Genomic DNA, 16,937 nt, shown 5'->3' with positions numbered 1-16,937 from the left:
ATGTTTGTGCTCTGGTTCCCTCCATTTCCCTTTGCTTGCCTCACTGTGTTTACCCAACTACATCCTGCTTTGTGTTAATCCTCATCTCTATGTTTTTTTGTCTTGTCTCATTATAAGGATTCATCAAACGTCAGGAAGCCTTTGGAAACCGGGCACCGTTGTTCCAGCTCCTCTTCCCTCCCTGTCATCCATGACCCTTCTGTGTTTCTCCTCGGTCCCCAACTCTACCCCCCCCAACCACAGTTCCTGTCCCCAGATGTCCTGATGCCCAGCGTGGCAGGGGAGCCCCATAGACTCCCAGGTAACTCCCCAAAATCTAATATTATGTGCCAGAATTTGGTACCTTTACAAGGGCCTCTAAGGGTCAAATCAGTATACCTACGGGGAGGGGTTATATCCCAAGGTGGAGGGGTATGAGGATATGAATTACTGCTTCAAAGTCGTGCTTTGATCTAGATAAATACTAAATTATTTGTTGGGCACCATGGTTCTTAGATCAAGAGTCTAGACCACCACCCCTGGAGTCTGTCTACTTATGAGAATGAACTGCTTCAGTCATGATAGAACAGTTAATTCCCCTTTTAACTGACAAAGGGGAGTTAATACCCAGTCTTTGAGATACTCCCAGAACAGAAATGGTAATCTTTATCAGCTAGTTTTCTCTCTTTCTATCCTCTGACAGAGGTCTCAGCTGAGGGATGGTCTAGGAGGACAGGGAATGAGTGGGAGAACTGGAAAGACCCTTTACATGAATTACTCACACTGTGTGTACAGACCCAGACAATTGTGGAGAAGGTGGGCAGCATCATTCTGGCTTTCTTTGACCCTCCACAGCTAGATGCTGTCTTTTTTTTCCCTCACGGGCTGGATGTACAAGCTTGAGACAGTGGTTCTCAATGGAGAACGGGGAGGTACTACCGGTATCTAGAGGGTAGAGGCCAGGGATGCTGCTAAAGATCACACAATGCACAGAGCAGTCTCTCCCCAATCCCAACACAGAATTATCAGCCCAAGATATCAATAGTGCCCAAGTTGAGTAAATGTATAAGAAAAGGCATTCCACATTAGATCTCAGAGATCAAAGGCAGCTTAACTGAAGATAACATTTTTTTTTTTTTTGAGACAGAGTCTTGCTCTGTCACCAGGCTGGAGTGCAGTGGCGCAATCTAGGCTCACTGCAACCTCTGCCTCCTAGGTTAAAGCGATTCTTCCGCCTCAGCCTCCCAAGTAGCTGGGACCACAGGCATGTGCTACCACACCCTGCTAATTTTTGTATTTTTAGTAGAGATGGGGTTTCACCATGTTGGTCAGCATGGTCTCGATCTCTTGACCTCGTGATCCACCCGCCTCAGCCTCCCAGAGTGCTAGGATTACAGGCGCACCAAGATAACATTTTTTGTTGTTTTTGTTTTTGTTCAAGATAACGTTTTAAGAAAGGTTGGGGAAAAAAAGGCACAGAGTCTCACACCTGTAATCTCAGCACATTGGGAGGCCAAGGTGGGAGGACTGATTGAGCCCAGGAGTTCCAGACCACTTGGGCAACATAGTGAGATCCCATCTCTATTTTTTAAAAAAAGAAAAGCTGAGTGAGGTTTTGGTATGGTGGCTCTAGAAGTATAGTCATCACAAAGGGAGTATATGGCCCTTCTTTTCTATGTGTGTATGTACTGGATGAGAGATTATAGTGGAGGGAGGTAGAGGTATGGCAACGTCCATGAGACTGTTTCATTTGCCCAGGTTGGAGGTATGAGATTTGATTTTGATGAATATTAAGAATTAAAAAAAATAGAATCAAAGCACAGTTAGGTTCTTTTTTCCCCTGTGTGTATGTTCTTGGAGGAGTGAGGAATTGGGCTGAACAGCTAGGCATGGCTCTCTGGGAAGGAGAGTGGTTTTCTGAAGATGCTGAGTCTTTGGGTTTCTTTTCTTTCCCCAGGAACTTCGAGGAGTGTCCAGCAGTTTCTGGCTATGTGTGACAGGGGTGAAACTTCCCAAGGGGTCAAGTACACAGGAAGGACTTTGAACTACCAGAGCCTCCCGCATCGTTCCAGAACAGACACCTCCTGGGCACCCTGGTCAGAGACCAATCAGCATATTGGGACCAGATTCCTGACTACTCCAGGGTGCAATCCTCCGCTAACCTACACTGCCACACTACCAGAAAGAAGCAAGGGCCTTCAGGTTCCTCACGCTCAGTCCTGGGGGGATCTTTTCTATTCACCCTCCCACTCTCCCATTGTTCATCCTGTGTACCCACCATCCAGCAGTCCCCATGTACCCCTAAGGTCAGCTTGGAATTCAGATCCTGTTCCAGGGTCCCGAACCCCTGGTCCTCGAAGAGTAGATATGCCCCCAGATGTTGACTGGAGGCAAAGCAGTTATGCCTCCCAGTCTGGACACAGGAGGACAGTGGGAGAGGGGTTTCTGTTTGTTCTACCAGATGCCCCTGGAAGAGAGCAGCTCAGGGCTAGAGTCCTGCAGCACAGCCGATGGTAAAGGTCACCCTTTCCTTTCCTGGAGCTACACCTTTCTCTGTAAAACTGTACTGTGGCAGTGCTGATACCCTGCATCACTGCCATGGTTGTGCTATTCTCATCTCAACATAGAATTGGTGGGTTCTCTTAGGGATGTCAGGAACCTCTAAAAAGACTGGATTCTTTGAGAGGGGATATTTGAAATTCCAACTTCCATTCCCCCCTAGCAAAAGGAAGCAGCTGCTGTTTAAGCATTTTATCTGAGCCACTTTAAAGATGAATCCATGGTATTACTCTGGATATTAGCCATTCCTTAGGATCTTAAGGTCACATTTTATTCCTGGATGCTTTATGTCCCCACCTCCACCTGAGTCCTTGTCTTCTGTTCCATACTATATTCCCAACTTCTACTCTTTGTTTTATCCACTTATCCCTATTACCTGACCCTTTGTCTTCCCTATCTCTCATCCTGGAAGGGACATGTAGCCCTGTGGTCATAGTTCTGATTGCATCATCAGGGCATCCCCCCTGCCCAGGTATTATGGCCCATCAGCATTAAGTGTGCCCTCCAAACCTAGGCCTAGAACACGGAGCTGCCAACATAACATTCACCCTTTTGAACAGATGGGAGTCAGGCACACTAACACAGCCTTCTGTCATCAGCAGCACAGCCATTACTGCCACTTGCTCAGTCGCTGTTGTAAACCCTCAGAGTCAGCTGAACTATTTTAGGCCAAACATACTGTTTTTGTAAAGTATTTTTCATTAATAAATCTATAAGATAGTTCTATTTAATTCCTTGTCATTCTTCCCTTTGTATGCTTTTGCTTTTTTGTATTGGGGTGGGGAGGTCTGGACAAATATATGAGGTGGCTTTTGACTGAGTGGAAGTGAGGAGCCAGAGAGGAGTTGAAGGATATACAATCAAGGTGGGAATCAATGGGCCCTAAAATAGGGTGCCTTTCCTTGTTACTATTGCTGCTAGGATGTTTCCCATCCTTTTCCTGACACAGCATTCAGTACTCAGTACATTATACACTTCCTTCCTTCCTCCCCTCCTTAGGGAGATTTTCTGGGGATTCAAGCTCTTACAAAGTTACTCCTGATCCATGTATTCTAGGTGCCTTCCCTCTAAGTTTGTGGTGTGCCTCCTGTCCTTTCCTTGCTCTCCTTCCATGGGGCCCTCTTTTCCTTTCCCCTGTGGTGTTATGGCCCTTCCATGCCAGAAAAATCCATTTTCACCCATGCCTCACTCCCAAGAGACTCTTCCCTCTAAAAAATAGCTTGTGGGCCCCCTTTTTGGAAAATACCCATTGTTGGCCTTTCCCTTCCTCTTTTACCTTGGGTCTCAGGATTGAAATGGACACAAAGAAGAGGTAGAAAGGTACTCTTTGAGACCTTTGGACTATTATTTACTTATCACCATCCATTATGAACAGATTTCGAGCACATGTATTATTAAGCAGGAGGATGGGCGGGAATTTCTTTTTCCATCCCACTTGGATCCTGCACCATCAAGATACATAGAGCTTAGTGGATATGCTGGTCTCTGTCCATGATTCAATATATCTCCTGGTGTCATGGACACACTTAATCTAATAATTTTTGATGAACAGTCAGTTCTTGTCCCTTTACCCCCTTTCCCATGAATGTCAGTCACCTTTTTCTCTATAAAGATTCCATAAATCACCTGGGCCCAGATTCTGTGCATGCACAGAAATAAGGATTTAATTTCCAATTCCCTATTTACCACTCTGCCTTCCAGGAGGAGGCTGTTTCCTTTTCAGGTGAATTCTTTAAATTCTTTGCACATCTCTTGGTGTCATTCCCTTTCTTCCCCTTACCTGTTTTGACAAAACTGTGGAGCCTTAACTGCTCCAGCTGCATTCTTATTCTGTGCTTTCAGACTCTTGACAATTCCAGACTCTAAACAAAGGCCAGAATTCTCTTTCAAACTCCATTTTGGATGATCCCTTCTCCGCTCTAGAACCTACAATGCTTCCTCTATTCTCTGGTGCCCTGCCAACCCTTTAATACTCTTATCTGGTAGCTAAATCGTTATACATTTGTTTCTCTATTAGTAGGAGATCCTGAGGTTTAATCACGTTTTCTCAGTTTACTGGGATTGCCATGAGAGCGAGTGTGTTTCCTCGCAGTCGTTCTTCACACCTTGCTACAGATTTGCCCCATCTCCTCATTCTTGTTTCTGCATGCAAAGAATTTTAACCTGATCCCTTGGCCTCGTCCGGTTTATCTCCTAGCCTCAGTAATTTTGCCCGAGTCCCTAGAGCTTACCCCGCCCCCACCCCCGCACGCGCAGTGCATGCCGGTCTTAGCCCCTCTGTAGGGAAAGAGGGTCCGCCATGTTCCCCGGCGGCGCCGCCGCTTGGCTCTGGTAGCCGCCGCCCCCGCCCCCAACCCCGCCCGGCCCAGAGCCTAGCCGAGCCCCGGGCCCAGCATGGCCGCCCCGGAGCCGGCCAGGGCTGCACCGCCCCCGCCCCCGCCCCCGCCGCCCCCTCCTGGGGCTGACCGCGTCGTCAAAGGTGAGAGGTGGACGAAGCCCTGGGGGCCTGGCCTGAGGAGCTAGCTGTGTGTGAGGGCGGGCGGGAGACCGTCCCCTCGGGAGTGGGCCCGGAAGGGCGGGCGAGTGACTGGCTGCCTCCCTTGGGGAGTGGCCCCTGGGCGGGCCCCTGCTGGGCAGGGCTGAGTCGGTGGCAGTGGCTCCGCGGTCTCCCGCTTGCTTTCAGGCCGGGGCGGAGGTTTTGCTCCCGTGGCTTCCTAGTCCAAGGGGTGAGGCTGCTAGCTGCAGCTCATGAGCCCCTTTTTCTCCCCACTCGGCCTGTCAGAGCGGCGCAGGGGCCGCGATTAGCTTCCTGCCCCGCGACAGCTGCACTTCTGGCTTGCCGGGGCGAACAGAGGGGCTCGGAGACCTTCAGCCGCGCGAGGCTCGCCAGTGAGCAGTCAGAAATCACCTCGGCTTTGGCCCACGCCTGCTCCCCGGTGACAGAAGTCCGCCCTATCCGCGCGTAGCTAGCGCCAGCCGCAGGGATTCACTTTTGGCCGTCAGGTGCCACCCGGCGCAGAAATTCGGGGAATCTTGTGGGATTGGACCACGGTAAAGGGTCGGGGTAGGAATTGGGAGGCCAGCCTTTATAGTGCAGAAAGGGAGAAAAAGCAGCATAAACGAAAAAAAAAAAAATCCTTGTGGATATGAAGTATTTACTTATCAATCCTTTGGTCAAAAGGGGTTACCCCTCCCCTACAAACACAAACCCACACACTCAACCTAGATGAAAAAGTTAAATGTTTCTCAGCCAGAGCAGAATTAATGGATGTTTACCCACAACAGCAGATTAATTTAAAATAGAGAAATTAAGGGCTAGTTGAGAGTTGCTTAGGATTCCAAGCTCCCTGAGAGAGCCTACCAACCTCAAACATTTGCTGTGGAGGTGAAAAACAATTGAAATGATTCTCTTTAGGATGTAGCTTGATTGATATTTGAAATCGTAGAATAAACTTTTCCTTATTTGTATTGTATTTATTTTTAAAAGAGAGGTACTTTTATTTTCATTCAGCTTCTCAAATACTCTGGCACAGTATTTAAACACTGTTAGCCTACTTTTTGAAATCTGACTCATGTTTCCATTAAAATATTTAAAAACAAGAAAACTTTTTTTTTTAAATAAAAAATCTTAAGCCGGAGCCTTCTTTGGTTCTTAAAAGAATAATGCTAATTTGGCCCGGCATGGTGGCTCACACCTGTAATCCCAGCACTTTGAGAGGCCGAGGCAGGCAATCGTTTGAGCTCAGGAGTTGGAGACCAGCTTGGGCAACATGGCGAAACCTTGTCTCTACCAAAAATACAAAAAATAAAAATTAGCTGGGCATGATGGCACTCCCCTGTAGTCGCAGCTGCGCGGGAGGCTGAGGCACGAGAATCTCTTGAGCCTGAGAGGCGGACGTTGCAGTGAGGCGACATTGTGCCACTGGGCGACAGAGCCAGACCCTGTCTCCAAAAAAAAAAAAAAAAAAACCCCAAAACACTGCTTAGCACCTAGGCTTAAGTGGATTGTTTTTAAAGTTAGTAGTATATCCATTTGAGCCAGGCATCGGAATGAACTGCATAAATAGTTTATGGAACTTTTATACAGAGAAATCTTAAAAATAAAATTTAAAAAATAGTAATGCAGGCATTCATTCTATCAAGAAATCCTGGAGGTTTATGGGGGTGGGAACGGGGACATTGGCTACCTCTTCATTTTCTGACTATAGTTCTATGTTGTGTGTTCATTTCCCTGGGCACTTTTCACCAGACTGTTAGATGGCATAACCAATCACATTCCTGAACAATGAGTTTATGCTATCCTTATGCTTGTGAATCTTCTTATTCCTCGTCATATATATGGTAATGTTTTTTCTGTACTGCTTTAATGTAGTAAAAATAAGATTCCAAACATAAGGCAGTTTCCTTAGGGGTGAGTTTTGAGTCCAAGGCAGTCATATTTGCAGATTATTGGTGTGGAATAAAAGCCATTTGAATTAGATAAATAGGAAAGGAGCTTGTTAATATAGAAAATTATAGTTAAATAAAGCTCAGGGTTATCATATCTCTTGTGCTTCATTGTGCCCTCTTCATAGAGACCACTTTCTTTATGGAATTTGTTAACCAGTTGGAATAGCTATATAGATCCATTGCTTATGGAGTGTCCTGCATTTACTGGGAAATTCACCTTTCATACAGATCCAGAAATCCACTTTTAAATTTCATCTTCAGGATTCTTCCTTACCTTTTATTCAGCAATTATACTATAATGTGATACCCAATATTAGAGAATACTAGTTGCCTGAAGATAAAAGATGACTGTGTGAGTTCAACTTAAGTTTAACTTATTGAAATCTAAATTTCTTTTTTTTTTTTTTTTTTTTTTGAGACGGAGTTTCGCTCTTGTTACCCAGGCTGGAGTGCAATGGCGCCGTCTCGGCTCACCGCAACCTCCACCTCCTGGGTTCAGGCAATTCTCCTGCCTCAGCCTCCTGAGTAGCTGGGATTACAGGCACGCGCCACCATGCCCAGCTAATTTTTTTTGTATTAGTAGAGACGGGGTTTCACAATGTTGACCAGGATGGTCTCGATCTCTTGACCTCGTGATCCACCCGCCTCGGCCTCCCAAAGTGCTGGGATTACCTAAATTTCTTTTAAGTCCAGAATGTGCTGGTAGTTTTGTATCCATACATTTTCATAGTAGTGATATTATGGAGACCATATGTTAGCATTGAATGCAAGTAGTCTTTTTCTCCCTGGAACAACTCTTTTTTTTTTTTTTTTTTGAGATGGAATTTTGCTCTTGTTGCCCAGGCTGGAGTGCAGTGGCATGATCTGGGCTCGTTGCAACCTCCGTCTTCTGGGTTCAAGCAAGTCTACTGCCTCAGCCTCCCGAGTAGCTGCGATTACAGGCACGCGCCACCACACCCAGCTGATTTTTTGCATTTTCAGTAGAAATGGGGTATCACCATGTTAGCCAGGCTGGTCTCGAACTCCTGACCTCAGGTGGTCGGACTGCCTCGGCCTCCAAAAGTGCTGAGATTACAGGCGTGAGCCACTGTTCCTGGCCTGTCTCCCTGGAACTTGTTATGTCTAAATTTTTTTTTTAATTGTACTTTAAGTTCTGGGGTACATGTGCAGAACATGCAGGTTTGTTACATGGGTATACATGTGCCATGGTGGTTGACTGCATCCATCACCCCGTCATCTATATTAGGTATTTCTCCTAATGCTATCCCTCTCCTAGTCTCCTACCCCTCAAGTGTCTAAATTTTATGCTCTGTGCTTCTAGTCATAAGTCCTACATTTTATGGTCATGTAGATTTTTAAGTGTGTATAGGTCTTTCCATGTTTAAGATCAGATTCCTGAAATTCACTTTTTGTGAAGTTTGAGAGCTCACAATACTATAGGTGATTCATGTGTAAATGTGAAGAGCTTGTCACTAAAATTATTAGTGGTAATTCCATGTAATTGATTATGGGTGGTTAGGTTTTTTGGTTGATTAAATTCAGTTCTGAGCCTGTTCCAGCTGCTGGCTCAGGTAAAATTCTTCCTCTATTTGAAAGTTGATGTGGCCTGGTGTGGTGGCTCACACCTGTAATCCCAGCACTTTGGGAGGCCGAGGTGGGTGGATCACAATTTCAGGAGTTCGAGACCAGCCTGACCAACATGATGACACCTCGTCTCTACTAAAAATGCAAAAATTAGCCAGGCGTGGTGGCACATGCCTGTAATTCTAGCTACTCATGAGACTGACGCAGGAGAATCGCTTGAACCTGGGAGGCAGAGGTGGTAGTGAGCTGAGATCGCACCACTGCACTCCAGCCTGGGTGACAAAGCAAGATTCCGTCTCAAAAAAAAAAAGAAAAGAAAGTTGATGTAACTCAGCTGATTAAGTGAGATGGTATATACCCTTTTAATTATATTCTGTTAAGCATTCTTTAGCTATATTGGAAATAGGGAAAAGAAAACAAATTAGGAAAAACATTTAATCGTATTTGCTTGTGTGTCTTTCTACCACATCAGCATAGGTATACGTAATTAAAGCACAAAACCGTGAATTTATATATATTGTTTTTCCTCTTCCCCACAAAGTTTACTTGACCAGATACCTCCTTTTTTCCCCAGATACTTAAAAAAATGTACTTTTTGCTTTGTATACCAGGTTCTGGATTTGTAAAGCTGGATTGTCTCTTGAGATTATCAAGCCTGTTAGTATTAATAGAAAAATTCACCTTTTTACTTAGAGAGCGTTGTCAATATTGAGTATATGTTCATTTTAGCACCTACAGTGTGACTCATTTTCTTAACATTGTTTTATTTCCTGGGTTATATTAACCTAAAATTATCAGACTTTCAGATTGAACCAAAATGCTGAAGTTTATGTGTTTTACTTTTTTTTTTTTTAAGCTGAAGTATTTCTGATTGGCAACTTTAGGATTCATTTCGATTCTCTTGCCAGTTGCCCTGCTTATAAATCTGAAGTCATTTGGCAAAAGTATTTTCCAGTACCTTTTTTTTTTTTAGGAGGATTACTTATTTATTTTTGAGTCGGAGTTTCACCCTTCTTGCCCAGGCTGGAGTGCAATGGTGCGATCTTGACTCACCACAACTTCTGCCTCCCAGGCTGAAGTGATTCTCCTGCCTCATCCTCCCTAATAGCTGGGATTATAGGCATACACCACCATGCCCTGCTAATTTTCTATTTTTAGTAGGGACGGGATTTCTCCATTTTGGTCCGGCTGGTCTGAAACTCCTGACCTCAGGTGATCCACCTGCCTCAGCCTCCCAGAGTGCTGGGATTACAGGCATGAGCCACCGCACCTGGTCAGATTACTTACTTTCATTACAGATTTTCAGATAACCCATGTAGACTTGGTGTGACATAGCTACTTCAGTGGTTCTTGCTCGGTCTATTTCATTATATTTTAAAGCAGCTTGAATGTTAATTTTTGTTTACAAAGTCTACTTTGTGGACTTATCTATGTAAAAAGATAACTCCTGGAAATTATTTTTCTTTTACTTTCCACTCCCATTACTGTTAACCATACTAAAATAAATCTTTAGGCCAGATGCAGTGGTTCATGCTTGTAATCCCAGCACTTTGGGAGGCCAAGATGGGAGAATCACTTGAGGTCAGGAGTTAGAGACCAGCCTGGCCAACATGGTGAAACCCCATCTCTACTAAAAATATAAAAATTAGCTGGGCGTGGTGGCATGTGCCTGTAATCTCAGCTACTCAGGAGGCTGAAGCAGGAGAATCACTTGAACCTGGGAAGTGGAGGCTGCAGTGAGCTGAAATTGTGCCACTGCACCCCAGCCTGGGTGACAGAGCAGCATTCCATCTCAAAAAAATAAAAATAAAATAAATCTTCAGTACCATGTGTCCTAGTGAAAACAAAGGAACAGAGAGAGAGAAAAAAAGAGCGAGTGTGTGATGGGATAGGGGAAGAGGGAGCGGGAGAGGGAACACTATGGTAACAAGTTATCTTTAAAGGAAAATGCCAAGTTGGAAATACAGCTGCTCAGTAGTGAGGCAAAAGCTTCAGGTTCGAGAGTTATTGAATGAATTGGCAAGAGTTGTAAGGAAAAGTTTGGCAAAAAGAAGCTTGATTTATTAAATAAAGTGTGCCAATCATATGACTTCATTTCACCATAAACATTTTTTATACACAGATGAAATAAGCAGAAACTAATTGGGCATCTGTATATGGCATGTAAAATTTATTTTGGAACATCACAGTCATTAAATAGCAAATATTTATTTATTTGTTTGTTTACTGAGACGGACTCTCGCTCTGTCACCCAGGCTGGAGTGCAGTGGCATGATCTCAGCTCACTGCAACCTCCGCCTTCCAGGTTCAAGCAATTCTCCTGTCTCAGCCTCCCAAGTAGCTGGGACTACAGGCGCCCGCCACCACGCCCGGCTAATTTTTTGTGTTTTTAGTAGAGACGGGGTTTTACCATATTGGTCAGGCTGGTCTCAAACTCCTGACCTCAAATGATCCACCTGCCTCAGTCTCTGAAAGTGCTGGGATTACAGACGTGAGCCACTCCACCCGACCAGCAAATATTTATTAAATGCCTATTATACCACAAAACTGTAGGAGAGCAACAAAAATGTAAAATATAAAATACAGTCTTGGTTCATGAATAAGTAAATATTCATGAAAAGTTAACACTATATATCATAAGGACAGATGTAATTAATAATTGCCAAGGTAAGTTGGCAAGAGCCAGCAAGTTGTCTGAGTTCAGAGGAGGTAGTAATGACTCTGGACTGGAATGGTCTAGGAAGGACTTGTATAGAAACAAAGGGGCCTTGAAGGATTGTTAGGATTAAAGTAGAGGATTAAGACCATTTATTTGTGCAACAGTTATTGAGTACTAGCTTTGTACTAGGCATTGTGCTAGGCACTGATGATATAGAAGTGAATAGGATATTAAGTAAGATAGTTTCTCTTGGAGTGCCGGCATTCTAGAGGAGAAGACACTAGAATAAATAAATAATATAATGAATTAGGTACAAAGTGCTACTGGTGCTATAAAGAAGGGATTGGCTATCTTTGAGGAAAAGCATTACTGAGAGGATAATGTTTCTAGGTAGTCCTTAAAGGATGAATAGAATTTCTACAGACAGAAAATGGGGCTAGAGTAGGGAAAACAGAAGCAGAAAGGCATGGAGTTTGAAAAAAGCATGAAATATATGGCAAAAGTATGTAAAGTGCTTGGCAAGGAGTGCCAGGAATAAAGTTAGAAAGGATCTTTTGTACTATAAGTTGAGGAGCTAAAACTTAAGCTATTAAGCAGTATAGCAGTATATAGTACCTGGATGATTAAAAACGCAAGCTCTGGAGTCAGACTGCCAGGTTTTGAATCCTAGCTTTACCACGTAACCTTCTCATGCCGGGCATGGTGGCTCAAGCCTGTAATCTCAGCACTTTGGGAGGCCGAGGAGGTCAGATCACCTGAGATTGGGAGTTCGAGACCAGCATGACCAACATGGAGAAACCCCGTGTCTACTAAAAATTCAGAATTAGCTGGGTGTGGTGGTACATGCCTGTAATCCCAGCTACTTGGGAGGCTGAGGCAGGAGAATCACTTGAACCCAGGAGGCAGAGGTTGCAGTGAGCCGAGATCGCACTATTGCACTCTAGCCTGGGCAACAAGAGTGAAACTCCATCTCAAAAAATAAATAAATAAATAAACCTTCTTGCCATGGACAAGATACTTAACATCCCCAAGCCTTAATTTTCTTATCTGTAAAAGAAGCTAATAAAATCTTTTTTTTTTTTTTAAGATGGAGTCTCGCTCTGTAGCCCAGGCTGGAATAATGCAGTGGCAAGATCTCGGCTCACTGCAACCTCCGCCTCCTGGGTCCCCATTCAAGCAGTTCTCCTACCTCAGCCTCCCAAGCAGCTAGGGTTAAAGGCACAAGCCACCATACCCAGCTAATTTTTGTATTTTTTAGTAGAGGCAGGGTTTCACCATGTTGGCCAGTATGGTCTTGAACTCCTGACCTCATGATCTGCCCACCTCGGCCTCCCAAAGTGCTGGGATTACAGATAAAATCTTTTTATAGAGTTTTGAAGAATTAATAGAGACTGTGCATATAAAGTAGGTACCACAGTGCCTGGCCCGACACATGGAAAATACTCAACTGATGGTGTAGCCATCACCATCACTATTATTGGAGGTTTTAAAGTAGAATACTGACCCAATATCTTGGTTTTTGATAGCTAACTCTGGTCGTATTGTGTACAACAAATTACTGGAGGGGGAGAAGCTTAAAGCAAGTTGTCTAGTTAGAAGATTAATGGAGTAGTCCAAGTGAGGGATGACCAAGGCATGAGAAACTAGAACGTTACAAATTCCTACCAATATTAGAAGGCAGGTATATTGAATGTGTGACTGATATGGAAGTGAAATAGGTGAGCAACAGTTTTTTTAAGGAAACAATAGAATAATTTTGCTTTAGGGATAGATTAAATTGGGCAGTTGTAGTTAGATGCGAAGATTGGAATGATATATAAAAGACTGAGAATGATTAAATTGAGAAGAACCTTGAAAATAAGATTCAAGGTTTTCTTTTTCTTTATTCATTAAGAAACTACTCTCAAGTTTTTGAGTAGGTTAATTTAGCTACTTTGTTTCGTCAAAGAGGAAGAAGAGTTAGATTTTTCTAGTAAACGATAAGAACTTGAACTAGTATCGCAACAATGGAGATTTAGGAAAATACAATTTGAATAATCAATAGGACTTAGAGTTCAGAAAGAGAACAATGACACCAAAATTTTGAGTGGTAGAGAATGGTGATACCTTAACAGGTAAGGAGTAAGCCAGGAAGGGGAGCCACTTTTGAGGGAAAGATGTATTTAAAGAACCACCACAAATTAAAAGAGACCCAAGGGATACCTTGAAATTTTGAAGACAATACTGTTGGATTTATTGAATCTTTCCCTAAAGCATGTGGCTAATCCATACTTTACACCTGGCAAGCAAATGGTTATATCATCCTTCATGATGAGGCTTTTTTTTTTTAAACCTCAGGACAAGATCTTGTTCTTTCACCCAGGCTGGAGTGCAGTGGCATGATCAAAGCTCACTGCAGGCTCAAACTCCTGGGCTCAAGCGATCCACCATCTCAGCCTCCTAAGTAGCTGGAACTACAGGCACACACAACCATGCCTGGCTAATTTTGTTTAGTTTTTATGGAGATGGAGTTCTCACTATGTTGGCCGGATTGGTCTCAAACTCCTGGGCTCCGGTGATTGTCCTGACTTGGCCTGCCAAAGTGCTAGGGTTACAGGTGTGAGCCACCACACCCAGCCATGATCCGCCTTTTGATGTCTCCTTTTGTCAAAATTGTCACTGTGTTGGTATAAAGATAGATGATATAGGAGCAGCATTCCGAAGACTCCAATTACAACTATGACTTTGGTTTTTACTAGTTAAACCCCTTGAGAAGCAACTTAATGTCTCTGAACCTGTTATCTCTCATTTGTGAAACAGAGATAAAACTTGACTGATCCTGTACTCCCAGCACTTTGGAAGGCTGAGGCCAGCAGATCACCTGAGGTCAGGTGTTCGAGACCAGCCTGGCCAACATGGTGAAACCCCGTCTCTACTAAAAATGCAAAAATTAGCCCGGCATTGGCCAGGCACAGTGGCTCATGCCTGTAATCCCAGCACTTTGGGTGGCTGAGGCGAGCAGATCACCTGAGGTCAGGAGATTGAGACTACCCTGGCCAACATGGTGAAAGCTCGTCTCTACTAAAATACAAAAAAGTAGCCAGGCATGGTGGTGTGTGCCTGTAGTCCCAGCTGCCCGGGAGGCTGAGGCAGAGAAATTGCTGGAACCCGGGAGGCAGAGTTTGCAGTCAGTGGAGATCATACTGCTTCACTCAGCCTGGCCACAGAGCAAGACTCTGTCTCAAAAAAAAAAAAAAATTGACCGAGCGTGGTGGCAGGCACCTGTAATCCCAGCTACTCGGAGGCTGAGGCAGGGAGAATCACTCGAACCTGGGAGGCGGAGGTTGGAGTGAGCTGAGATCTCTCCATTGCATTCCATCCTGGGTTACAGAGCAAGACTCTGTCTCAAAAAAAAAAAAAAAAAAAAAAACTTGCCTGACCAAACTCACAGGATGTCCCTGGGAATCATGTGGGATCATGTATGTGAAAGTACTTGATAAACTGTGAATAAGTGAATAAAACACTATAAATATATTGTCATTGCTACTTAAATTGTGTCATTATACAAGTATTTTGGAAAGTATACTCAAGTCTGTAAACATTTATTAATACCTGTGTTCTGTTTGTTTTTTTTTTGTTTTTGTTTTTTTTGAGATGGAGTCTCACTGTGTTGCCCCAGCTGGAGTGCAGTGGTGAGATCTTAGCTCAGTGCAACCTCTGCCTCCCAGGTTTGAGCGGTTCTCCTGCTTCAGCCTCCCAAGTAGCTGGGAATTACAGGCATCTGCTGCCATGCCTGGCTACATTTTGTATTTTTAGTAGAGATAGGATTTCACCATGTTGGCCAGGCTGGTCTTGAACTCCTGACCTCAAGTGGTATGCCCGCCTTGGTCCCCCAAAATGCTGGGATTACAGGCATGAGCCACCACACCTGGCCAGTTTTTAAGTTTTAGATAGGTTATCACATAGACATTGACAGTGGTGGAACTTAGAGTGGATAAGACTTGTGGGCCAGAAACTTGAGCTTACTATGACTAGTTTAATAGATAGCAGGGCAAGGGTAAACTAGCTAGAAGGCATGAATCTCAAAAGAAGAGACATTTTTTCTTCCTTAGTAGTGTGGTGTTGGAAGTGCTAATGGGGAGCTAAGAGAATGCTGAAGCCTTCTCCGATGGGATTAGTGGAATGTGGAAAAATGAGCACCATCCACTTTGAAAAAAGAATTTGAGAAGTGATGTCCTTCAGGAGACCCAAGATTTGATTAAACTAGAGAGATGAAGACAGTATTCTGTGTAGAGCTAAAGAACAGAGAGAGGCTACTCTGGACAACTCTGGGCAACTCTGCCTATGGGATAGCCCTGCTCTGTCTGTGGAACAGCCAAAAAAAAAAAAAAAAAACACACAGAGACTGTATGTGTGTGTGTAGGGGCTGGGAGAGATTAAAACAAAATCTTACAATAGGGTTCTGAAGTCCTCAATGAAAAGGATGGAGGGAGAACAGTGAGAAGGAAATGGTATAAGGGAAAGATATATAGGTAAAAATTTAGAAGTATAGATGTAGAGACTGTATTTTGGACAGTTGCCAAGGATGGCAATGATGGGAAGCATGAATTTTAGAAATGGTTGGCATCCCTCTGCCTTAGATGACCATAGGCATCTGAATGATACTTTGGAGTCAAGTTATTCACTTGGCACAGGCTGTACCTCAGTTGAAGTTAGAGGCCTCATAGGGCTAAGAGGGCAGTCCTTGCTTAGAATTGGAGAATAGGATCAGTTAATTCTCAGGTTTCCTTGCCCAGTGGTAGAAACAGTAAGAAGATCTCTGTACCACCACCCCCTCTTTACCAATTCCTGATCAGTCTGTGTCCTTGGTTTATTTTTCCAACTTCCTAAATTAAAATGTTTTCACTCCTTGTTTTTTAGCCACCATACAATAAACGTGAGTGAAAATACCTTTTGAATGTTAGTGGTTACTATGTAGATATGCCCTTCATGCCAAAATTTGAATGAAAGGAAGATTTTCAACAGAACAGTTTGATCAAAGTGAATGTTACCAAATCAGGTTTTCCAGTATTGATAACTTGGTGACTTGAGGTGATTTTGTAGCTCTTTTGTTTAGGTTTTGTTTTGTTTTGTTTTTGAGTTTGCTCTTGTCAACCATGCTGGAGTGCAGTGGGTGTGATCTCGGCTCACTCAACCTCTGCCTCCCAGATTCAAGCTATTCTCCTGCCTCAGCCTCCCGAGTAGCTGGGGTTGGAGACTCTCGCCACCACGCCCAGTTAATTTTTTTATTTTTAGTAGAGACAGAGTTTCATGATGCTGGCCAGGCTCGTCTCGAATTCCTGAGCTCAGGTGATCCGCCCCCCTCAGCCTCCCAAAGTGCTGGGATTATAGGTGTGAACCACCTCTCCCGGCCAATTTTGTAGCTCTTTAGGTTGTTCCAACAAATCATCTATTATTAGCCATTTCAGTTGTTGACTGTTTATATTGCATTTATATACATTCATGTTCTGGTTTTTTCCTATCACAAATAAAGAAAAATAAGGAAACATAGTCTGAAAATTAGGAGAAAAAAGCACATATGAAGGGGGAATAAAAAAAACCCTGGCAAAGCAGAAATAATTGGCTGAAGATGAATTAGAAATAAAAAAGAAAAACCTTTAAAAAAATCTGAAAACTGTATGGAAATGCTTTAAAATGCTTTAAGAGTTGCAAAACAAAATAGTAGTTG

At 43.7% G+C, this 16,937-nt stretch overlaps 2 protein-coding genes across 20 annotated transcripts in view; both read left to right on the top strand.

Moving 5' to 3' along the window:
- The window catches only part of USP54 (ubiquitin specific peptidase 54), a 133,241-nt gene extending 129,972 nt beyond the window's left edge, over nucleotides 1-3,269 (top strand). For 14 of the 15 annotated variants that reach the window (XM_064374301.1, XM_064374304.1, XM_064374305.1 and 11 more), the window contains 2 exons: nucleotides 118-301; nucleotides 1,937-3,269. In XM_064374301.1, the coding sequence (XP_064230371.1) occupies nucleotides 118-301; nucleotides 1,937-2,496 (744 nt within the window). In that variant the 3' untranslated portion in view covers nucleotides 2,497-3,269. The remainder of the gene's footprint in view (nucleotides 1-117; nucleotides 302-1,936) is intronic. The other variant, XM_064374314.1, reaches the window with a different exon arrangement.
- Nucleotides 3,270-4,797: 1,528 nt separating this feature from the next.
- Nucleotides 4,798-16,937, top strand: part of PPP3CB (protein phosphatase 3 catalytic subunit beta) — a 58,256-nt gene continuing 46,116 nt past the window's right edge. For 3 of the 5 annotated variants that reach the window (XM_064374295.1, XM_064374296.1, XM_064374294.1), the window contains exon 1: nucleotides 4,798-5,017. In XM_064374295.1, the coding sequence (XP_064230365.1) occupies nucleotides 4,933-5,017 (85 nt within the window). In that variant the 5' untranslated portion in view covers nucleotides 4,798-4,932. Of the gene's footprint in view, nucleotides 5,018-5,574; nucleotides 5,590-16,937 lie in introns of those variants that run through there. The other 2 variants (XM_064374299.1, XM_064374298.1) reach the window with 1 other exon arrangement.

This window comes from Aotus nancymaae, unplaced genomic scaffold (assembly GCF_030222135.1).
Source record: "Aotus nancymaae isolate 86718 unplaced genomic scaffold, 86718_ANA_hifiasm-v0.15.2.pri h1tg000010l, whole genome shotgun sequence".
In the NCBI taxonomy this organism is placed as follows: Eukaryota; Metazoa; Chordata; class Mammalia; order Primates; family Aotidae; genus Aotus; species Aotus nancymaae.
This window is presented reverse-complemented; position numbering and strand designations above follow the sequence as displayed.